General features: G+C 40.0%; 1 protein-coding gene across 3 annotated transcripts in view; it reads left to right on the forward strand.

Annotated features, from left to right (window-relative positions):
- Positions 1-23,669, forward strand: part of LOC311037149 (nipped-B-like protein B) — a 38,519-nt gene extending 14,850 nt beyond the window's left edge. For all 3 annotated transcript variants that reach the window (XM_084046251.1, XM_084046253.1, XM_084046252.1), the window contains exons 16-47: positions 23-109; positions 1,414-1,645; positions 2,205-2,347; positions 2,449-2,529; positions 5,770-5,870; positions 6,347-6,479; positions 7,451-7,533; positions 8,182-8,314; positions 8,444-8,587; positions 8,691-8,777; positions 8,936-9,156; positions 9,500-9,602; positions 9,692-9,790; positions 9,881-10,027; positions 11,974-12,108; positions 12,640-12,738; positions 12,882-12,935; positions 13,049-13,163; positions 13,268-13,404; positions 14,191-14,331; positions 14,803-14,896; positions 15,519-15,673; positions 15,766-15,856; positions 16,113-16,286; positions 16,644-16,834; positions 17,231-17,338; positions 17,614-17,817; positions 18,135-18,281; positions 18,493-18,839; positions 19,564-19,738; positions 20,330-20,539; positions 20,912-23,669. In XM_084046251.1, the coding sequence (XP_083902377.1) occupies positions 23-109; positions 1,414-1,645; positions 2,205-2,347; positions 2,449-2,529; positions 5,770-5,870; positions 6,347-6,479; positions 7,451-7,533; positions 8,182-8,314; positions 8,444-8,587; positions 8,691-8,777; positions 8,936-9,156; positions 9,500-9,602; positions 9,692-9,790; positions 9,881-10,027; positions 11,974-12,108; positions 12,640-12,738; positions 12,882-12,935; positions 13,049-13,163; positions 13,268-13,404; positions 14,191-14,331; positions 14,803-14,896; positions 15,519-15,673; positions 15,766-15,856; positions 16,113-16,286; positions 16,644-16,834; positions 17,231-17,338; positions 17,614-17,817; positions 18,135-18,281; positions 18,493-18,839; positions 19,564-19,738; positions 20,330-20,539; positions 20,912-21,271 (4,731 nt within the window). In that variant the 3' untranslated portion in view covers positions 21,272-23,669. The remainder of the gene's footprint in view (positions 1-22; positions 110-1,413; positions 1,646-2,204; positions 2,348-2,448; positions 2,530-5,769; positions 5,871-6,346; positions 6,480-7,450; positions 7,534-8,181; positions 8,315-8,443; positions 8,588-8,690; positions 8,778-8,935; positions 9,157-9,499; positions 9,603-9,691; positions 9,791-9,880; positions 10,028-11,973; positions 12,109-12,639; positions 12,739-12,881; positions 12,936-13,048; positions 13,164-13,267; positions 13,405-14,190; positions 14,332-14,802; positions 14,897-15,518; positions 15,674-15,765; positions 15,857-16,112; positions 16,287-16,643; positions 16,835-17,230; positions 17,339-17,613; positions 17,818-18,134; positions 18,282-18,492; positions 18,840-19,563; positions 19,739-20,329; positions 20,540-20,911) is intronic.
- Positions 23,670-24,903: the final 1,234 nt, after the last annotated feature.

Genomic DNA, 24,903 nt, shown 5'->3' on the forward strand with positions numbered 1-24,903 from the left:
ATCCATCATGTTTCATCTACAGGTTCCAACTTCAAAATTGGTAAAGATTCTGGGCATTCTGGAGAAGAACATTGAGGATGGCGCCAAACTGTCCACATTAATGAACCATGTAAGTCGTCCACCTCCTGTTAGTTTTTGTTGACGCTGTGAAGCGATTGTGAAACTGTTGAGGCTGTCTGTGTGTGTGTATGCCACTCTGCTCACAACGACTCTCCTCTTTATCATCATCAACAAGAAGGCCATGAAGCTCCATATCGTTGCTGTCGGGTAGAGACCTTGTATCTTTCATCTTTGAATGTTTTTCATAAATGAGTGCCCAATTTAACACGTGGCCGTATGACACTGACAGTGTCACGCAAAAGTAGCGGAAATAGCCATAAGCCAATCTACAAGCTGAGTGAGCTCGTTTTTGTGTTTTTTGAAAAAGTTCAAAAATGACATACCCAAAATAGGGACACCAAGTTGAAAGTCAGACATGCAAAAGTGTCACTTTTCAGCTACAGTCACCTTTTTGAACCCAAATAGGGCAATTGTGTGACACCTGACCCGAAAGAAAACAACATGTTGTCACCTTTTTCACCTCGGGGCTGTTTGCATGCCTGGAAAGTGATTACTATGATTATTATGTCAAAAATGTAAATATGTAAGATTGTATTTCTGTATTGTGATGTCTAAATAGATGAGGCAATGCAAAAACCCTCCATACACAGGGATTTAGCTAATGGGTCATAACCATTTCTGCAAGAGTAGGTGGAGGAAGTGAATGTCTCCTAGGAGACATTGAATCACTTATATGCAAACTGAGATTTTCGTCTTGCCTCAATGAGCCTGTGAACATTTGTAAAAGAACACACATCACAAAAAGACGATCTGGGAACCCATTCGGTTAACAAAAAAGAACAAAATATTTTTTCCCCTTAGTTTTTGCCTCTGGGGCACCACTTCCTTTTTTGTGTAGAAACAGGAGCTTGGTTTGGCTCCTCCCCTTTCTTAGTCCACTTCCACCCGGGTGCTTCTGTGTTTATTCCTACTAACAACAACACTACATCTTTAGGGCAGTGGTGCTGACAGATTCTGCTGTTAGCAGAAAAATCATTGGGACTGCATAAAGTGGACTAGGGAAAATGAATAATGGAGGGCTTACGACTATGGCTAAATATCTACTTTGTATCCATCTTTTTTCCATTTTCTGAAAAGTAATAGTTTAGGACATACAAGGTTTCCATCCGACAGCGACGGTATATTGGATCTCTAACTCGATATCTGACATATGGTGCAGTTTAGTGGTCAGGGACACTGAGGTTATCTGGCGCTGAACCACATGGCTTGACTATGCACAATTCTAGTTTGCCCACGTTGTTTTTGAAGCTTTGAAGTCGTCTTTGTTTTGACTGGCTTCCTCTTGTCCTGTAGGGTAACGATGGAATGGACGAAGAGCGTATGTGGCGAGACCTCATCATGGAGCGTGTGACCAAGTCTGCTGATGCCTGTCTGACTGCTCTCCATGTCATGACGTCTCCGCGCATGCCCCAGGCCGTTTACTTGGAGGACGTAATTGAGAGGGTGGTGCAGTACACCAAGTTCCACCTGCAGAACACGCTCTACCCTCAGTATGATGCTGCCTACAGAGTGGATCCGCATGGAGGTAAGCAGCACACCACTTTGTTCCATCCCTCCAGGAGTTTATACACTTGCAAACCACTTAAACCCAATGCACTTCCTTGTGCGTCAAATAGCAGAAATAGCAGATCTACAAGCTCGCAACGTGATGCGTTGCAAGCTTGTAGATGGGCTGTTTAACCCATCTTTGCTGACTGTTCGCTTATTAAGACATGACCAGAATAGGGCCGCTAGGGCTCATGTGGTTAAATACACCTTTATTTGTAATGTGCATGAGTGCGATAGAAATATAAAATAGAGGTGCTATCAAGAGACACAGATATACTGAATCATTGTTCTTAAAATTGTCTCTTTTGTCCATTTGTTGATTTCCCGCACACTCCTGACCAAGGCCATGTAACCTAAATGTGTCTGAGTTTTCTTATAAAGGCATTTTAATGTTTTTTCCCGTTGTATTGATTTTTTCCCCTACCAAAGAGCACGTCCCAGCCACTTGTTCCACCAAATGGTTTACTGTGTATTCAGGCAGCGATCCTCTCAATTTTTGTAATAATTTTTTTATAATCCATTTGCTACTCTCCAAGGTGGCACTAAGGCCAAACGGGGAAAGGGTTCCACACACAAACAGAAGGTGATAGTCACGCTGTACAACAGAGTGTGTGACATTGTCAGCAACATCTCGGAGCTCTTGGAAATCCAGCTGTTAACAGACACCAGCATTCTCCAGGTGAGATGGTGTTTCCTTGGTCTGAGGTCACTCATGGGGTTGTGACCCCTCCACGAGCACTTGGAACGCTGATTGACATAACTTGTGCTTCCTCATTTCAGGTGTCTTCCATGGGCATCACGCCATTTTTTGTTGAGAGTGTCAGTGAGCTACAGTTGTGTGCCATCAATGTTGTAACAGCGGTAAGTCAGTCTACTACGGCAAGATCACACCACATCCTGGCTTCTATTTTAGCATTGTTGTATGTTTGTGTTAATTCTTGTGCATATCCCCTTCTCTGGGGCGCCAACCAGTGTGGACCACAGGTGTCCAAGTATCAGAGAAGGTCTTGCAACTTGTTATCGCATTCTCTAACAGTTTTGGTTAGATCCAATACACTCCACTTTATTTATAGAGCACACCCAAAACATAAGCGTTGAACCAAAGTGCTGTACACATGGTTTTATTCCTCATTGGGATCGTCTTCATCATGTAGTAATATAGTAAAATGGTTGTCTAAATAAAACTGTTGAAGCATTTGACAACAGTCGCAAGCCATACTCTTTATTACTCTTTATTTTATTTGACATGGACATCGTCATTACATTGGACGAACCAGATGCCTTGTTTAAGAGTTATAGCACGAATGCTAATGTTCAACACCTATCCACTGGACAGGAGGCTTTTCTGATCTAAAATCAAATCAAATATATATATATTTAAAACAACATTATAATCAAAGTCAGACACGATACCTTAACTGTGAAACAAAATAAACATAATCACTCCAATAGCCAGTCAGAATCTATTCATGTAAGGGACAGGTTGATTTTTAAAGAAGGGGACCCCTGGAGAAAGTATGTGCCCTGATCTAAAATGCCATGACCCTCCCTTTGACCAAAAAAGAAAATCAATGACCCTCCCCAAGTGATAAAAAAAAAAGATTAACCCTCCCCGCCTATAGGAGTGTCACAATATATTGTCCCACGATATAGCCTATTGTGGTATTAAAATGTGACGATAGGTATTGTCAAGATGTCATACTGTATTGTAATATTGTTTTTGCCGGTGAAAGTTATAGGAGTTCTTACTATATGGTGTATGATACGAAATGTAAAGCTTATCATAATCACAGTAATTATGAATCATGTCTTCCATCATATTCAAGATATTTTGGAGAGAAATGAAACAGACTCCAGTCACTTTCAGCACTGCAGAGGGGAGGTGTTGTGTGTCAGCTGATGCTTGTTGACGCTCGTTAATGTGACACAAAGCAGTTATGCCAGTCTGCACTCTCAAATAGGCCTACATCTAATCTAAAATTGTTTACGGTATTATACTGTATCTGGTATTATAGATTTTTTTGAGCTGTTGGAAATAACTAGGCTGCACTTGGTTCGTAAAGTCCAGATGACAAACATATGAGGTTTGTGGAATTTATAGTTATGCAGTGTTATATTATAATACACATATATGTTATAATATAACATATATGTGTTATATTAGTGTCTATCTGTCCTCTGAAACAATGGGTTTATAGTTAGTGAGAACTTCACTTCTCCCTTAAGTTGCACAAATGTATTTATATACTTGACACCCCTAACCCTCCCCATCAAATACAACAACATGACATTTAAAACTGATAATATGTCCGATGTTTTGTTTTCCACATTGATTAGAACATTAATGTAGTCAGTCTTGCTAAATGCACAGTGTAGTGTCTGTAGTGGGAGCAAAATGGACAGTGTTATAAACTTACATGTGGGAAACCCATTGAATCCCATAATTATTAACTACGGTGACTACACTGTTGCCTACATCATGGGTTTTCAACTGGTGGTCCGTGGAGGTATTGCATGTGGTCCCTGACCATGCATTTAGTAATGTAGGAAAGTGAAGAAAGTAAATTCAACTCAAGGATGACCGTTTTACACACGCACACAGCGCAAAGTATTTAAGGGAGGTTTTAGTACATCAAGGTAAATACAGGCTTTTATTTGATGTATGATGACGCATCAATGTTGTCAGTTACTTGGAAGTCGGACATCCGACTCCGTGTCAGACATCCGACTTCAAGTAACTGACAACATTGATGCGTCATCATACATCAAATAAAAGCATGTATTTACCTTGATGTACTCCGACTTCCAAGTAACTGACAACATTGATGCGTCATCATACATCAAATAAAAGCCTGTATTTACCTTGATGTACTAAAACCTCCTTTAAATACTTCCACAGAAATGGGAGTTAGAATTTCAAGGGAAACTGTACCGATTTACCTGATTGAGTCATCATTAGTAGGAAATGTGCCCATATCAATCGCATGTACTTATGCAATTCGAAAATGGCCCCTGTCTAAGTCTTAACAATTAGGTTATAATTTTGGTTTTACTTGTGGAACTAGGCTGGCATCTATGCACAACTGTCCATATAGATCCAAATTAATCACATGCACAGAATTACTTCAAATGATTATGAATATCCAGTTATAAATTGGTCATAGACCACCGAAGTCCTGACGTCACTCGTTCATCCCCAGGTTCGTAAAGTAATTTCGCTATGGAGAGTAACATTGGGTCATCATAGAATCGTCTCATATAAGAATTGTGGTCCAAAAATAAACAAACTGTCTCGGCATAATTGTCAGGGAGGAGGTTCTGTATCGTTTATGATAGTCAGTCACTTATATTTGATACAGTCTGTTTCTGGCGAAAATGTAACTACACAGTTCTTATTTGATGCGATATTAAAGACGTCTATGGGATTCAGAATGGGGGTGGAAAACCGCGAACCAGGTAGACAAACCAAGGATGTGTAAATTACGTCAGACTTCGGTGGTCTATAGTAACCTACCTGGTATATGTAATTCTATGAGCAACAAAAACACACTTAAAAGAGGATATCTCTGTGTTGGAAATTGAGATAAAGCATCTCTCTAATATGCTTTACACCTGTTGAAGTGTTGCTTAATTGTTCAACCACCATCGTTAAGATGCGTCGATGGCTTGTTAACCACCGTCATTGATTCTAAATAGACCAAGATGTTACTGGATTTGAATCCTTTGTATCATTTGAAATGGAGGGGGGTCATTGACCACTGTTCTGCTGTACTAAAAATGTATATAAAAAAACTGACTATTTTATCAATTCAAAATTGCATGACCCTCACTTGGATTCAAAGTAAAATTAGCTGACCCTCCCTTGTACTAAAATTAGAAAGGCATGACCCTCCCCTATTTTCCTCCAGGGACCCCCTTCTGTAAATTTCGACTGGTCCCTAAGCACTGTTAATTAGATTTTAGCCGTATTAAGAGTCATTTTAATAGCATTGCTTTATGTAGCATTATTGCAGTATCATATTTTATAAGATAACATACCGCTGTATAGCTTGTATAATGTTTTTTTTTTTATGTGGTGTTTGTTCTTCTGCTCCTCCTCAGGTGTTCTCTCGCTATGAGAAACACAGGCAGCTAATTTTTGAGGAGATCTTCACGTCTCTGGCCAGACTGTCTACTAACAAACGCAGCCTCAGAAACTTCAGGTAATTACATTGCAAACTAACTTGCTCCCACACAGTTAGTTGAAAACACTTTTTAATTTGTCCAGACTATTGTTAATTTTGACAGAAATTAATGATTTAGTTTGTCTTAGCCTTTTTAATAGAATGTTTTATTTTGGTGGGCCGTGATGCTGTCGTAATGCATGATTTCTACTTAGCTGTGTGGCGAAAATAGCCACAATGTGTAGTGCTTGTAGATTTTTTGGAGCACGACATAAAATGACTAGTCTTAGTTCTACTGGATCTCTTCTCCACTCCCTCCTTAACATTTTAGTCTAGTTTTTATTTGTGGACTAAATTGTCAATATATTTAGTCATAGTTTGTCATCATAGCTTAGTTTTTGTCAGTGAAAAAAAGGTAGTAGCATAGTCATAGTTTAAGTCGACAAAATTAGCACAGCTTTGGACACACCACTGTTCAAACTGTACTGATTGTACTGCTTCTGATGTTCTCATAGGCTAAATAGCAGCGACAGTGATGGAGAGGCCTTTTATATCCAGATGGTCACAGCTCTGGTTCTGCAACTCATCCAGTGCGTGGTGCACCTTCCATCTGAAAAGGACTTACAGGATGAGCATGACAAGAAGAAGGTATGTCACACCATTTTATGGCCAGATTTACTGGCCTTTATGTTGGGACATGGGAAAACACGATAAATTGTGCGCAGTTTGTTACAGGGATAGTCATTGGTAATGACTATGCAAATTCTTGGATATAAAATGTTCAATGATACATTTTTCAACTGAAAAATGGCACTATAAACTGCATCATCTGATTAGAGTTTGGACAAAAGATTGGAGAATGAGGCCCAAAGCTGCTGCTTAACTCATTCCCTGCCTAGAACGACTAAAACGACTTTTGTCCCATAAGCCATGCCTGCCTAGAACGACTAAAACGACTGTTAAAAAAACATTTTTTTAATTTAAATTTGACCCAAAGACCAAGGAGATATGATTTTTCGAAGATCTAGACTCCCATCCACTTCCTTGTTAACTTAAAACTTAAAAATTCTGTATCTCGGAGTACTTTTTTTTTTCAATGAAAAATATTGGCAGTGGGCAAACGCGGCCAGAAATAATTCAGGCAGTGAATGAGTTAATAGTAAACACAATTCAGTCTCATTGTTGCAAATTGTGGATAATGTCTGTTTACTGTACATTATATACAAATATAGTATATCCAATGATCGGAAATTAATCAGGCTTAATAAAGCCATTACTGATCAAAATAAAAATATATTTACTGCTTAATTAAGTAAATAGCTTAATTGCTATTTACTGCTTAATGAAGTCGGGTTCAGGTTCTTTCAGGTTAGTCTACAAGTTGTTAGAAATAGAATATTGCGGACCCACCAAACTAAACGTCTGCATTACTCAACCAGAAATCGTCAACATCAGTTAAATGAATATGAAATACACAATGTCCAACATTTAGTATTATCTGAACAACTGACCTATTTAGCAGAACCTTTCTTGTAAACACTATATTTTATTTTAAGTTCTATTTATGTATTTTTACATATCAAGGGGTGTATTTTCCATTTTTCTTGCTGTGTTGCCAGGTGGATCAAGATGTCCTAATCACAAGCTCGTATGAAACTGCCATGAGGACAGCTCAGAACTTCTTGTCAGTTTTTCTCAAGAAGTAAGGCATTGGGGGCATCTTGGTGGCTTGGCCTGTAAGAACACCGACCATAATGCTGCAACTTCCCAGCTTCAGCTCCTAGCTAGGAGCTTCAGTTGCATGTCATCTGTCCTCTCTGCCTGGCTTTCCTGTCTCCACTGTCCTATCCAGAACAAATCAATAACTAAGAAAAGAAGGCATTGCTGTACTTTCCTTTTCTAGGCATTTCCTCTTTAATTATAGTGTAGAGAGAGACGGTATTAATGTTTTATGTAAAGCACTTTGAATTGCCTTGTTGTGGAAATGAACAAACTTGGAAAATCATATTCAACCCTTTCCAATACTTTCTGGTTTTGGAAAGCTTTGTTCAAAAATAATTGAGAAATATATGATGTTGTTTTTAATGCTATAATTGTAGTAAATAAGAATGACTATGGCAGTTTTGCACACCTGAACAAAATGGTGTAGGGTAGGTGTGTAGAACAAAAGATACTACATGTTGAAGAGTGAAGGAGTCACACACACTATCATAGAACTTCGTCAGGCATGACAAAGGTCTCTGACAGTGTGGGTACCCCTTCACTCTTCAACGATTAGTTTTGTTAAACTTTGATGTAAATCTGTTAACAGTGGAACATTTTTACCTATGGTCTGCTTTCCCTGTGTTAGGTGTGGTAGTAAACAAGGAGAGGACGACTACCGTCCTTTGTTTGAGAACTTCGTCCAGGACTTGCTATCTTCAGTAAATAAACCTGAGTGGCCAGCAGCTGAACTGCTGCTCGCTCTACTGGGACGGTTGTTGGTAAGTAATTATTGTAATTATCATTCAGTCTAAGGAGGAACCGTTAAAAGTTGTTTGTGAGAAGAGTTGTGCATGTTGTGGACCCAAAGTTCTTCAGCTGAAGTGCTCTTTCTCATATTCTAACTCCAGGTGCATCAGTTCAGTAACAAGGGGACAGAGATGGCCCTCAGGGTGGCATCACTAGACTACCTGGGCACTGTCGCGTCACGCCTGCGCAAAGATGCTGTCACCAGCAAGATGGACCAAAACGCCATTGATCGCATCCTCAAAGGGGTAGATCGGCTGTCAAAATACCTTTTAAGACCTTAGTTTTAAGCAGGTGTATGGTTCTATTAACGGCTTTACTGATGCTCCTGTTTTATTGATCCCAATTCAGACGTCAGGCAATGATGAGAAACAGCAGCTTCAGAAGGTTCTGTTGGACTACCTCGATGAGAACACGGAGACAGAGCCATCTCTAGTTGTAAGCATGTTGTTTTGCACACACTGACCTGTATATCAGGGAATCTCATAAAAGTGATTACTTTTTGAGCACTGTAATTGCTTACTCTCAATATTTGTTTATAAGATAGAGATCTCTTGCCATATATCCCTTCGCTAACATTCATTTGCGTCATCCAGTTTGCCAGGAAGTTCTACATTGCCCAGTGGTTCAGGGACACCATAACTGAGAAGGAAAAAATCATGAAGTCTCAGAACCAGAAGGATGAAGACTCGTCAGATGGTCAGCACCACTCCAAGGATGTTGAATCCACTGGTGAAATCATGCAGCGGGGTGAGGCACGGAAGAAGTTCCTCCGCAAAATCATCAAGACTTCACCCTCACAATTACAAGCACTGAGGTACAGTAGGCATAATTTTGTCATTGTTCACATGACAGTGTGAATTGAATACTTAGATTTTCCCATGACATGTTATTTTTGCCACCTGGGACCCACCAATTTTACATACATAAGCTGCTTGCTTTGTTTTTTAGCAGTCTTAATTAATCATCGTATTTCTTTATTTAGCATAAATGTATAATGATCATTATTACTTATGGCTTTGCAGATGTTGAACAGCCCATTAGAATGCCTTCATCCCTGTGGGTTATGATATCTAAACAGCCGACCCATCTGAACACCAGCCAGAATACTTTTTTACACTTCTCTTGATAATATCCTTTCATGTTTCACTTCCTTTCAGGATGAACTCTGACACTGTGGACTATGAGGACTCCTGTCTAATTGTCAGATATTTGGCCTCTATGAGGCCGTTAGCACAGAGCTCCGATATTTATTTAACACAGGTAAGCGCTACCGTGAGGAGGTGGAAATGGTAGTAGAGTAATGGGATCTTTTTTTATAGTAATACTCTATATCTTCCACACTCTCATAGATCCTCCGAGTATTGGGTGAGAATGCTATTGCTGTCAGAACGAAAGCCATGAAATGTCTGTCTGAGGTGGTGGCTGCGGATCCTAGTATTCTGGCCCGGGTAAGTCTGCACCCATATGGGCTTCTCCTCAACAATGTTAAATTGTCTCTCTGTCTGACCTTTGTATATATTCTCTGATGTGCTCTGCAGTTGGACATGCAGCGCGGTGTCCACGGCCGTCTGATGGACAACTCCACCAGTGTGAGAGAGGCAGCAGTGGAGCTGCTGGGCCGCTTCGTGCTGAGCCGACCCCAGCTCATTGAGCAGTACTATGGCATGCTCATTGAAAGGATACTGGTACGTTTCTTAATCTGTTCGCACCTGCCGGATGCCTGAATTTCTTAAAATGTATTTTTTTCAATCGGACTATCTTGACCTCCTGCGAGTGTCCGCTCGCTGAGCTGCAATGACATTTCCCCTCAACATTCTTTCACTGTTTCTCTGGTTGAGTAAGTTATCTCGGCAGTGTCCCGACCCCAAACGCTATTATTGGTTGAGAAATGCATGTTGCTTTGCGTCTGTTCCTGGAATACTGCTATTTATGATTATATTACAACATGGATGACGAGAAATATAAGATTACGACTTAATTAAAGGAGCACTTTGCCCATTTTCAACCATACCTTCATACAATTGGTCCTTACTCATGCTTATTTTGAAATGACACAATTTCCGTCTACTCACTTTGCGTCTCTTTGATGGGTTGTGGACAGTTCAGAAACCCGCCTACCAATGACATCATCGGGGATTCCAAATTAACAGAAGCTACAGCCTTTGCATTAATATATGTTTTTTAAACTTTGAAATCTTATTTGAAATTACCAGGCAGGTTTCTGGACTGGCCGCAGTCCTGGCACCCATTCCAAGTAGACAGAAATGGTACCAACTTATAATGAGCATTAGTGAGGACCGATTATATGAAGATTGAAAATGGGGAAAATGGTTCATTTAAGGGTGAAGGAAATTGTAATTTGAAATGGCATAGTGGGCAGACAATGCAGTAACCTCTCTTGCTGCACTGTCACTTTGCTCCTGATGCACATATTTCAGGATTGTTCAAATAGTGGTTGGTTGTTTGTTTTTACTGAATGAACTTGAGGGGCTAGGTCTCACATGTTTAAGGGAGACCTGTCTGTGCATGTGTTTGTGCATGCATATATGGAGGAAATATCGAAAGAAGACTACTGTGTGTATGTGTGTGCGTGCGACCGTGGCCCGTGCACGTGTGCGCTGTAGCTTGATGCACCAGAGATATTCCTATCCTCTCCTTGCCCAAGGAGTTCTTTACACCACTACGGTACTTACGGTAATTTGATTGATTCAGGCTAGTCTCGTTATGACAGGTGACACTACATATCTAACAATTTCATCAGCCGTTCACTTGCTCACTGGCTGTCAGGAACTGCCCTTTAACAGAAACTATCAATATCAGGTGTGAAGAGACTATAACTAATTTGCACACTTCTATGACCCAACTGAGGTCTACTTATGGCAATAAGCCATAAGTACCACAGAACAATGTGAAATGATACTTTGTCAAAGACATTGGCCAACTCTAGCTGAAAGTTCATTCTGGGTGTAAAAGTTCAGATGAGGTAACGTTTTTTTTCTCTCCACACTGCCACTGGGTGGTGAAAAAGAAAATTGCAAGCCTCGGAAAAAAACTTGAGATCAAAGTTGTGTTTAAAGTTTTATTATGGCTCTTGCAAACTGAGACTGTATCTTTCGTCTGAAATTGTTGCTCGTTAAAAAATACAACCTCACGTGTCAATCATGTTTACACAAGTAACGCCTCAGAAACTTTAATCATTCATTCAAGATCATTTCGTATTAGGTTCCATTTTCAATGTTTTTTCGCATCCATCCTCTTGTCTGTATCTTGTTGTGTTTTGATGCTGTACACCATTGCCTATCATCCAAGTATCTGTTTTTAACAAGTGAGATGACCACAAAAACATAATCCTCACTGCTTGATGACTCAATTTTGTTTCATTCTGTGAACATTTTGAAACAAATAGGATTATACACATACTAAGTGTAATGATTTTTATTGGATGACAGAAGGAAAAAAAAATTATACGAAAAATATAGCCCTTTAGATTTGTGTATTACTTTGTCTCTCTGAAAGTTTTGGCTATTAGTTGTTTGTTATGTTCAATATTGTTACCAAACAATATTCAAACACGTATTGTATGTTTATTGTGGACTGAATATACTCTCCATCTGATTTTGTCTTTCAACAGGACACAGGTATTAGTGTGAGGAAGAGGGTCATTAAGATCTTGCGGGACATCTGCTTGGAGCATCCTGACTTTCACAAGGTCACGGAGATGTGTGTCAGGATGATCCGAAGGGTCAATGACGAGGAGGGAATCAAGGTGTGTGTGTGTTGTACACAATTACAGCTTAATAACTGTTGGATTTTAACCACTTAAGCCCTATCCAGAAATCATCAACAAGCTCACCATGTGTTGCATCACATTGTGAGCTTGTAGATAGGCTATTTTTAAATTTCTTTGAAAGTGTTTGACAATTTTCACCTATAACGAATCAAATTAGGGACGCCAGGGTGAAGTGGTTAAAAGACTGTTCCAGGATGTTAACAATAACAGCTGGCCTGAATTTAACTGCCTTTGTAAACTTCCTGTTTATAACCCTTAGCATGGGAAATGACATAAACAACAAGAGAAACAGCTGTTAGTAAGCTTATTATTGTAGCAAGCTTAAACATTTTTAAAGTCCATTAGTACCAGCAGCTCAAGTTGTTTTAAATGTACTTAGAACCTACCTATTCTTAGTGGTGTAAAGTTTAAACAGCTGACCGGTTGTTGACAGTTTTCACACGCAATAATTGACTGCTGATGCTGAATGCATGCACTAAAGACAAATTGATATATTGGCACCTGCAGAAACTGGTAAATGAGACTTTCCAGAAACTCTGGTTCACTCCAACTCCCAGTCACGATGAAGATGCTATGACCAGAAAGGTCCTCAATATCACAGATGTGGTGAGTGGCAATTCCAGCTTAGCCACAAATCTAAGCTGTCATATACTGATGCACAAATCTGAAACATTTTGGACTGTGACACAGTGTGACCTTGTCATGATATTAATTGCGTTATGTTTTGTTTTGATTTGATTTAATCTCAGGTGTCCGCTTGTAAAGATTCAGGCTATGATTGGTTTGAGCAGCTTCTGGAAAATGTGAGTTTTCTTTTTTTGTTGTTTTCTGTTTTTGTTTTTTTTGTGAGCAATATCTCATAGAACAATATTTCATAATGTGCCTTTTTTCATCATCATATTGTCTTACTCTTCAGCTTTTTAAGTCAGAGGAAGGTGCTTCACACAAACCAGCCAAGAAAGCCTGCATTCAGTTGGTGGATAATCTAGTGGAGCACATGATCAAATATGAGGAGACACCAACATTAGAGGGTAGATATATTCATGCCTATTGATACAATTGTGCCAAGTGATCATAGTAAATGCATTACATTTTATTGTGCTTAATATTAATTTGAGGTGTTTGTGTGTTTCAGACTGTGAGAGCAAAGGGTTCGACTCTACCCGTTTAGTTGCCTGCATCACTACCCTTTACCTGTTCAGCAAGATCAGAGCCCAGTTAACAGTCAGACATGCCATGACCATGCAGCCATATCTGACCACAAAGTGCAATGTAAGAACCATAACAGTTGTCTCAAGGCTTTCCACTATTCACTAGTAAATTTGCTTGAACCTGACAGACAATGTGCTCAAAAAGGGGCCCACATTAGAGGTCTTCACTGGTCCATCCGAACAGAATACCCAACATAACACCCGAGACACATATGGTTTGCGTTCCCATGTTTTGTTGTGGTCTCTATACTATAGTATAGTCTATATAGGGTACGGTATGTTTTGTTATGGTCTATACTAGACCATAACAAAACATACCGTACCCTTTATATACTCTATATAGGGTATGATTCGGCCCCGCTATTACCACGTGTCCCGGGTAATATTAGGTTTGTCGGGTCTTGTCTCGTATCCCAGTTGGAACTCAGAACAAATTTCATGGGTGGAATAGGGTTCGGGTCTGTCATTTTATAAAACCTGTCTGCACCAATTAAATCTAGAAATGAATTTCCCGGGTCTGTTAGGGTTTGGTATCATTTTGGACCTGTGAAGACCCCTAGCCCACTTTATGTAAACAAACACATTAAAACAAAGAAAATGATCTCATATGTAGTGATAGTGCCATCTAGTGGCAGACCATTGAAAACCGAAGTGTTAAACACAAAAACACACCATCATAACTTTAGCAACAGCTAGATGCCAGCACACCACTGGGATACATCCTGGAGCTGGTTATTTAACCAGCAACCTTTACAGATAACTGCTTTGGTTGGCTGTCTGCCAGCCATTCAGTGGGTTATTTCCAACCACTGGACCGTCTAATCAAGTGTTTGTGTCCTGTCCTCAGACCCAGAATGACTTCATGGTGATTTGTAATGTTGCCAAGATCCTGGAACTGGTTGTGCCTCTGATGGAACAGCCCAGTGAGACATTTCTCACCACTGTAGAAGAGGACCTAATGAAGCTTATCATCAAACATGGCATGACGGTCAGTCTCATGTGCAGCTTACTAACTATGAGTGACAGTTGGCACAAATGCAATTAATGAGACAAAACTATATTCTTGGATTACAATAGCACTTTTATCTCATTTCACGTACCCACTTATACTTTGTAAACTGGATCTGATTTGGCTAAGTGCTTGTACTGCTTATTTCCGTTTACACCAAATCTCTTCGCCAAAAATGGTCGATGTAAGCTCACAATGTGTCAAGTTGCGACGCATTGTGAGCTCTTTTATGTAAGTAATAATCTTGTAGTTGACCTCTCTTCTATGGTTTACTTTTGTTTCTTATCCTGCTTTGTTTTGAATTCTGTAAATAATCTGTGTTTGAAAGATGTATGTAATATTGTATACTATTATAATTATTATTCATTTGATGTAATCATTTGCAACAAATGATTAATTATTAAAGATGAACAATCATTATTCATTTGTTGTACTCATTTACATCATCAGGTTGTGCAACACTGTGTAAGCTGCCTTGGAGCCGTTGTGAACAAGGTCACGCACAACTACAAGTTTGTTTGGGCTTCTTTCAATCGGTTCTATGGTAAGTATATACTATACATTCTATTTATATATTTATGTGGCATTCGGTAACTTTGGTGTTAGAACATTTTCATTAATGACAGGACTGGTTGATGGAAGAACAGTTAATTGATAACTTAAATCCTTATTTATACCAACAATGTAATGTACACTATCAGAGAACACTCATAATTACACTTGGATAGAGAACCTGAAAATAATGCTGCGGTAATGTTTATTGGTGTCAGTCATCAAGATTTCATTGCATTTCATTTCATTGATTTGTGAGACATTTTTAGCTCAACTGAAAATGACTACGGTATGTTTTTAGCTTAATCTGTCATGTAATATGTAATATGTCAAGTACCTTGACACACTAATGCAGGTACAGTACCATGTCCCCATAGGGCTTTTGTTCTTTAGCTGTTCATCTGTTTTACTTTGAAACACCATTTAATTAAAGCTGACAGTTTGCACTTCGTCACAATCATTGTGTTATTTTACATCCCTAACAATGGGAGTACAATGTCAAATAACCAATGTCTATTTGGTGAACTCACTGTTGACTTGAGACACAGAACATGAATATTGGTGGTTTGCAATTTGCAACTTTCTTTTTAACTTGCTGTGTGTTATATCTTAAGGTGCTCTGACCAAGCTTAAGACACAGCACCAGGAGGACTCCAACCACCCTTCTCTGGCTGCTAACAAACCTTCCCTGCTGCGCTCGTTGTTCACTGTTGGGGCTCTCTGCCGACACTTTGACTTTGACCTAGAGGACTTCAAGGGTACCAGCAAGGTAAGAAACAACTTGATTATTTGAACCTTGTTTGCACAACTAAGAGGGAGTTTGACTTATCCACTGCTGCTCTTACTGTGCTTCTTCCTTAGGTTGTCATCAAGGACAAAGTGTTGGAGGTTCTGCTGTACTTTACCACGCACGAAGATGAGCAGGTTCAGGTTAACGCCATCATGGGTCTAGGTATAACCATACCTCAACTTTATTACAAGATGTATTCACAATGTTTCTCTTCACTTTATGACCTCCCTATTTCTTATGTTTGAGGGTTATATAATCATTCCATGTTGATATTGTTCTGCTTTATCATTCTCAGATAAAAAAGAAAACTTAGCTGCTCCATGGTATATAGGTCTGTTTTTCAGCCACCAAGGCACCCCATTAATTGTTCTATAACAGTCGTTTTTTTTTCTCTCTCTCTCTTGTTGTCCTTCTCAAGGTTTCCAGTTCATCATGCACCCAGCGCTGATGTTTGAGCAGGAAGTGAAGGTTCTATACAATGACATCCTGGCAGACGTGAAGAAATCGGTTGCCCTGAAGAATCAAGTACTGAAAAACCTGCAGTCCTACCTCCAGGAGGAAGACTCTAGAATGCAGGAAGCTGATCGCGAGTGTGAGTTTAACATAAGGCTTGCTGGTTTAAGCTTGAATTCCAACAAATCCCTGTCCTGAGTGTGATGGATGTCTTCTAGACTCGCGTAGCCAAACATTCTAAGATCTCCGCTTGCTGATACGTCTGGTGACATCTAAATTCAATGTATGGGCCATAACAGTGGAGAAAACGGCCACAGACAAACCTACCCATACTGCGTTGTGCTTTGAAATCCATGCACATCACCGTCCCAATGTGAAGGACCACCCTGAAGGCAGAGATCTCCAATCGTCTTGCTACGTGAGAATATTTGGTGTCTGACGAGGTGAATGTATTAAAAGAGCTTCCTCCAACGGATTCTTGTGTTTGTTTTTCCAGGGAAGAAGCAAGGGAAGGCGGAGGATCTCAAAGAGATGGGGGACATTTCATCTGGGATGAGCAGCTCCATCATGCAGCTCTACCTGAAGCAGGTGCTGGAGGTGTTCTTCCATACAGATTCCAGCGTTAGGCACTATGCCCTCAGTGTCATTGCACTGACACTCAACCAGGGTCTCGTCCATCCTGTGCAGGTATGTTCTCTTTCTTCATCTCAGTCTCATATCGTGAGCTTGATTAGCTGGTCTGACGATGACATTACCAAGGATTGGGTGGGAGTGTGGAACATCCATGGACATCCAAATTATGTTAATCTGAGGGATATGCGCAAAAAAGACTCTAATTGTGTTACCTTGTAGATAACCGTGGTAGCAATTTAACCCAACATTTTGAAGCTCACCCCAGCATATTCTAATGAAGTTCAAATGAGAATTTTCTATTATAAATTTGTTGCTTAGCAAGAACAAATTTCTTCCATAATTTTATTTTATTTCATTTTATTATAAATTAAAATCACTGTGAAGTGTCTATTGTCAAGTTGATAATTAAACGATTATGAGGTATTCATATTTGAACCCTTTGTCTCTCAGTGTGTGCCCTACTTAATTGCCATGGGGACGGACCCTGAACCCACCATGAGGAACAAGTCTGATCATCAGCTGTTGGAGATCGACAAGAAATACGTTGGCTTCATCCATGTGAGTGGCTGTGTGCTGGCTGGCATATGATGACCAGGAACAGTATTCTATTATATTCTGTCATAATAGGCGAACATTCAGCAAAAATAGCTGATCTACAAGCCCAGAATGCGTTGCGACACGTCCTGAGCTTGTAGACTGGCTGTTTTTGGCAAAGAGATGTAAATGGAAAAAGGAGGGGGCCTTAATTGACCGGGTACCCCGGTCAATTAAGTTGATAGGGTTTAAGTGGTTGATGATTGTATATAATGTGTTGGCTCTCTGTCTTTATTTAGATGAAGGCTGTAGCAGGGATGAAGATGTCCTACCAGGTTCAGCAGGCCATCGCCATAACTAAAGGTACTAAATTGGTGCGAGGTTACTGTCAGGATGAATCCAGCTCAGCTCTCTGCTCCCATCTCTACGCCATGGTCCGAGGGAACCGATCATACAGACGGGCTCTTCTTCTCTCACTGCTCAACCTGTTTGATGACAGCTCTGTAAGTTCAGCTGGGGGTAGTCTCTTAAACTTAAAGGGCTGTCTACAATCAAAATCAAAATTCATTCCAATTCACTGGTTCAACATGTTTACAGACGTTGTCGTTCATTTGTGTGGATGCTCACATCATTATAGCTATCTTTTATAGTGATAATTCTTGGGGTGGGCAGGCCTTTACAGATTGTATGAAAGGTTCTTGTGTAACAAAGCATAGAACCTAGTGATGATCAGTCGGATTGATTGATTGAAATTTTTATTAGGCAAAAGAAAGAGGCAAAAGATTAAATAATGGATGCTATACACTCTTATTACCTGCAGAAGACAGATGTGAATATGCTGCTCTTCATAGCAGACAACCTGGCCCACTTCCCTTACCAGAGCCAGGATGAGCCACTGTTCATCATGCACCACATGGACATCACCCTGTCTGTCTCTGGTAGCAACCTGCTCCAGTCTTTCAAGGAGGTGAGAAACATTCACAGCGTCATGTGACAGACTTTCAAACATCACTCCAGCTCTCACATTCAATTTACAGTAATGCTCTTATTTGTTCTTTTATATAAATTTATTTTAAGATGTATTTTCCTCTTGTAGTCTGTCTTAGTTTATAGATATGTACAGCTTTGGTTTAACTTTTTAGCAACAGTTTTTCTGACTGACTTTGCTCTCTGTGCAGTCCTTGCGCAAAGGCCTCTCACAGAAGGCTAAGAAGAAGAAGAAGGAGCAGAAGAAGCAGACTCGGCAGAGGAAATACTGCTCTGAGGATGAGGACGAGCGGAACAGTAGCAGATCCAACAGCAGCGACGAGGACAACGAGGTTGTGAAGAAGTCCTCGAAGCCTCAAGTTTCAGACTCTGATTCGGACTCGGACTCTGACTCTGACATGGAGGACATGGATACAGTGATGGACCGTTTGCCAGACAACCCTGGGCCTCTTATGGACTTTGCCAACGCCTCCCAGGGCATCCTGCTGCTCCTGGTGCTGAAGCAGCATCTGAAGGGCCTCTATGGGTTCTCAGACAGGTGAGCCAGAGCAGTGGTTTGTCAAAGTGGGGGCCGCCAACGTGGTCAATCGGAAATGCTAATACATGGACATTAACCCATTATAAGACTTGGAACTGTGTCATTTTTAGATTTGAGCTAAAAAGCATTACTTTACACTTTGGGCTATTCAAAAATAGCAGATATACAAGCTCATAGCGCGGCACCGAGTGCCGTGCTTTGAGCTTGTAGATCTGCTATTTTTGAAAATTCGTGAAAATGTGTGCAAATCTTTGAATATATATATTTTTAAAGCAAACATTTTTAACTCAAATCTTTGCTTCTGGGGGTCCCTGGAACAAAATATTTTGATGGGGGTCCGCGGCCAAATACATATAATTTTGGGGGTCCTTGACATGAAAAAGATTGAGCACCACTGATATAGAAACATACATTTTTCAGAAAACTGTTGGGATTTAGGAGACATGTAGAATCGGCTTCAGGTCTCAATGGGTTAAAAATACAATACAATGGACTGAAGTAATTCAAAACGGGGCATGTAAACTTCCATGTTTGGAATTGGAACAGCTGAAATCAATAATATATCAGTATTCGGATACTGACCCACGGGCCACATTAAGTGAAGGTGCCAGTTGCCCATGTATGCCCGGCCTAGAGTATGACGGAAGGGCAAAATAGGTGCTGTCTGTGAATTTGAGCAATTGTTCACAAACTGATCAAAACTTAATCTCTCCTTTCACTGTAGCAAAATCCAGAAGTATTCACCAACAGAGGTTGCCAAGGTGTACGACAAGGCTGTGAATAGGAAATCCAATGTGCACTTCAACCCTCGGCAGACGCTCGACTTCCTGAACAGTGACCTAGCCAACTCGGATCTCAGCTATGAAATCAAGAAGAATATTGTGAAACAGTACCTGGATGTAAGCATGCAATGTCACAACAACACAAACCTAATGCTTTTACTTTTGTTTGTGTGTAAATGACATACCTCTGGATAGAATCCAGCCAGCCACGTATCTTTAGCTGGCCCAGTTATTTGTGCTTGTTATTGGTTGTTTCTCTGCACCTCAATTGGATGGAATTCCAATTCACCTCCCTGCTGTCTGAGATTGCCGTGAAACTCCCTGCTAGATTTGTATACAGGCAAAGCACTATCTTTCTGGAGTTAAACTCCAGTTAAACTCACCTTCTCTTAGTAAGTTACAAAGTGTATGAATAAAAACATTTGAAATTTCATATATCTGGAGTACCTACAGAAGTGGTGTTGAAACACATATGTGAATAGAAGTACATATATTGATTGGCTTTACAAATTGTCAAAAGTTGATTTGATCTACTATTGATCAGTAGTTTTACAATGAATTTGAGAAAAAATAGTGATTGTCACTATCTGCTTCAAACCTTTGGTCAGAGGTTTATATTACTCTATTAAATGTTTATTTTTGTAATCAGATTTTAAAATGGTGTTAATAAACGATGGACTGATAAAAAAAATAAATGTGTCTTTTAAGTTTAAGTTACTGATGGAGCACTTGGACCCTGATGAAGAAGATGAGGAGGCTGAAGCGAGCGCCAACGCTAGAAACAAAGCCATTACTTCACTGCTGGGTGGTCCTACGCCCCGGAACCACAACCACCACCGACAGAAGAGACGGGAGACAGAGACAGATGACGATGATGATGATGATGATGATGAGAGCGATGATGACAGAGCCCCTGCAGTAAGTAGATCACAGCACCGGTTTTCAACATCAGGTGCCACTAGCGGTCCAAATGGACCCTTATGGGTCTGTACCTCCGTTATTGTACAATAGGTTATCGGTTATCTCTGGGAACCCAATCTACCCTGTTAATTTAACTCTGAGAGTGTACATATACTGTAGAACCAAATGGACCTGTGAGGGTCTGTTTTGGTTCCATTTGTAGTTGTAGAGTTGCAGACCTGCAAGGGTCCATTTGGGCCCCTGGTGGTCCCTGGACCTAACATTGAGAACCAGTTGATTACAGATCCTGGTCTCTGGGTGGAGAGCAATAGTTTGCAGGGATGCTTGTAATGATTATCAGTACTAAAACTCTGCCCATCATCTTTACAGCGTCGTCCAAAAAAAGGTGGAAAGTCCCCAGAAGCATCTGGTCACATGAATGCGAAAGTGGAGGCTAGGGATGTTATCGCCATCTGCTGCTCAAAGGTCAAAGAGCGGCCACAGATCGCCAGGGTCATCAGGAAGACCAGCACTGGCTATAGTATACACTGGATGGCTGGGTCTTACTCTGGCCCCTGGGCCGAGGCAAAGAAGCGGGACGGTCGCAAAAAGGTGCCTTGGGTGGATACTATCAAGGAGTCAGACATAATCTACAAGAAAATAGCCTTGACAAGTGGACACAAGCTCACAAACGGAGTGGTACAAACTTTACGGGCACTGTATGCAGCCAAGGAGGGGAAGTCCCATTAATCAACCCAAGTTAGTCAGAAAACATTTTCAGCCAACTTAAAGATGGATATGGTATTGGATCTAATATTTTCCAAACGGTGAGTTTCATTAAAGTTGCATTGTGGAAAAAGTGTCCCCTACTGATAAATGAGGGGAATTACAATAATAAGCCATTGTATCCAAATAATCCAGCTCTCCCCTTCAACTGCAGAAGTTCCTCCAGGCTCCCCATCCCTGGTCTATCAAAGCAATACTGCACCCAACAGACTACGTGTATGGCTGTCAAAGCAAGACAAATCGAACTCAGCTAGTACTGGCAGTTTCAGGTGACGAGGGTGGTAGTTAGAATGGAGCTTAGTGAAAGTTCAGTCGGGAAGGCTTATTGAACCACTCAGTTAAGACCAACACCTTCTGTCACACCTCTATCCAATCTCAAATGATACCTGGCCTTATACAGTATAGTATATTCACCCTTGCTTAATCTCTGTCTGGCATGTTGCTGCTGCCGTCTGACCTATGTTTACATGCACACCAAAAAACAGATTGCTGTGAGGAATCTAGTTTAGGCAGGAAATTGGATGCCTTTACATTCATTAATCTGAGTACTCTAATCCCACGAAATCACACCCACACCACAGGAGCAAAATACATGACAGAAACATTAAAAACTATCCGGTTACATATGGTTAAGGCTATAGTTTGTTTACACCGTTTCCATGCCTCTGCAAAAAGAGGTTTTGATGTAAATAATTAGATTAAACTGTAGTAATAGGAGGAGCCAGAGGCTTTTGACCTTACTGGACTCTGTCTAAGATTGCATAGTGTGGATAAGTGGAAGGATCTGAACCGCTTGTGATGTTTATTTTGTGTTTATTTGAGGAAAACAGTTCTTTCCCATGGATGCAAATTTAGGTGCTTGTTCGAATAAACCGCCTTAGTCAGTTGGAGACCTTCTTGAATGTCACCATTGCAAAAGTCACATCCATCCACATAATGAACCATTTCAGCTGGAGTATCAACAAAACCGGCTCACATTTCTGTTAGATTTTAATTAAAGCTTTTTTTTCTTTTTCAAATCCATAATCCTCATCTCTCCTGATTGAAATGTATATAGCAATGTAATATGGTTAGCCTGTACCTTTTGCACAGATATTGGTTCGCTGTAACGGCCCATTCATCAAAAGTGCTGTTAGAAGCAGGTCCACCGTGTGTCTTGCTCATGCCCAGGGCAAAATGATTGCCAAAGTAGCGTCACACGACAGACCAAACAATATTTTTGCATTATAGTTGTTTTCAACCACTGTCAAGGAAAATTAGGAAGATAAAAAATAACAAGCTTTTATGTGATTCACAAATACTATATACAGTTTTCACAAATATGTATTTTTGACAAATTATGACAGCAGATTATTTAGAGGTTTGAGGGCCCTTTGACCTTGATCCAGGGCCTGGGACAAAATTGCAATACAATTTTGTCCCCCCTCTGTTGGTGGCCCTGGTTAGAAATAATCTTATGCTGGAAAATCTGCCATAACACAGTAGTGGGAAGTATGGGGGGAGGTGAGCAGACCTTAAAGAGTGAGGGAGGTCAATAAATGACAGGAGCTCAGAAGGGGGGAGCCTGGTCTTAACCCATTTAGAGATTCTAAAAACAGCTTCTAAATCCTGACCTAAGATTTCTGGAAAAACTTCAAATTTGTATTTAAAATGACACAGAGGTGTTCCCGGCTTGAAAGATATAACAATGTAGAGGTGTTCCAGGTCTAAATGGTTCTTTAGAAGGAGGGGAAACTAAAACATTGACTGTGAAGTCTCAATAAATCAAAAACATTGCACAATGCAGCTTTAAAACAAGAAGTGCAAGGACCTAACGGGAGGATATTGTGCACAATGGTCAATGATAGAATCTGATTCAGGAAAAAAAGTTATGCAGGAACAAAAGACAGACACACAAATAAGAAATGTTTTGGAAAACATTGTTTGGGAGTGTGTTTGCTGTTGTGCAGCAACTTGGTTGTTAGATTTTTACTCCCACTGTATCATAGTTTAACTAGAAAAAAATGTTTATACCTCTCACAAAGTTCTGTAAAATGAAACTGAATGTTGGAAATTAGTCTGTTGATGTTCTTAATAAAGTGTTCTTGGAGTTTAAACTAGCACCGGATGGTTCTTCAGTTTAGCCTAGTCCCAGCAACTTGAAACTTCAATTTTGTCCTGTTTTACTTCATTTTATTTACCTCTGCTGTATAATGGAGTCACTTTGATATAATTTATTCTGTAAAAAGCAATGCAGTATCTGTGCCTGTATACAGGGATATTTCTTTTGGTTTTGATATTCAACAGGTCACCCCACAAGGAGATAAGGGATCCCCAGCACTTCTGGTGGAGCAAATACAATAAACTTTTTTTACTTCTGTTTGTTACTTGTCTTGTTTGGATTTGAGTTTCAGAATGCATAAGGTAGCACATTATCACATCCTTTTCTTTTCTTTTTCCCGGGATCATGACCAAACAAGATTTACATAAGATGCAAATAGGGACAGACTTGTAGATTATACACTCAGTATAATGTTAACCAGATAGCATCAAGCTAGCTTTATTGTGAGTAGATCTTCTATTTGCATACCCTGTAGAAAATAGGCTATTATCTCAGTGGCATTCTATCCCAAGAGTAGAAAATGTATGATGCACCACAAAAGATGGAATAGTAAGATAATATGCAAAAACTCCCAATATAAAAATACATTTTACAAGGATTTTTAGTCAGACACTCGACACTAGATGTTATGTGTGAGTTTGCAGAGCAGTACCAACTGCATGTTCACTACATAGCCTACTGGTGTACTGTGATTATTTACACTGAATAAAAACGGTGCAGTGCACAATTAACATGATTGAGCACTGTTATTTAAACAAACAGTATAATTGTTGCAAAATAGTTAAGATATGAATATGTGTGCAGGATAAAAAAAGTATACAGCATAAAGCCTCAAAAATATTGTGTACATGGTGAGTACAGTAAGTACAGTGTTCAGCTGACCCGGGTCCGAATCCGACTGAGGCCCTTTGTTGCACGTCCTTCCCCATCTTTCTCTCCTGACATTTCCTGTCTTCATGAGTATGACAACACATTAATTTGCTTGGTTGAAAACCAGTGGTGGAAAAACTACTCAAATGTTTGAAAAAAGCAGATCTACAATCTCACTGTAGATCAGCTATTTTCAAATAGCCTAGGTATAAAATAGGGCTAAAGTGGTTAATGTATGTTTTATAATGTAATATATTTATATCTGCAAAGTAACTGGTAACTAAAGTTTTCAAATAATTGTAGTGGAGTAAAAGTACAATATTTGCCTCTTGAGTTGTAATGGAGTAGAAAAAGTATAAACAATTGGAAATACTCCGATAAAGTAAAAGTACTTCAAAATTGTACTTAAGTACAGTACTTGAGTAAATGTACTTACTGTAGTTACTTTACACCACTGTTGAAAACGGCATATTAAACCTGAACACCCTTATTTCTTTGTACAACAGTATTGGTGTTCCTTCTGTGACCGGTAGGAGGCAGCAGTACCACATGCCAGTGGTGCGTCTATCCTCACCGGAAATACGTCACCTGCTCATCCTCTGTCATCTTTCAACTGTGCTGTGGT

The sequence above is a fragment of the Gymnoscopelus microlampas genome (genome assembly GCF_963454915.1).
Source record: "Gymnoscopelus microlampas genome assembly, chromosome: 21".
Lineage (NCBI taxonomy): Eukaryota > Metazoa > Chordata > Actinopteri > Myctophiformes > Myctophidae > Gymnoscopelus > Gymnoscopelus microlampas.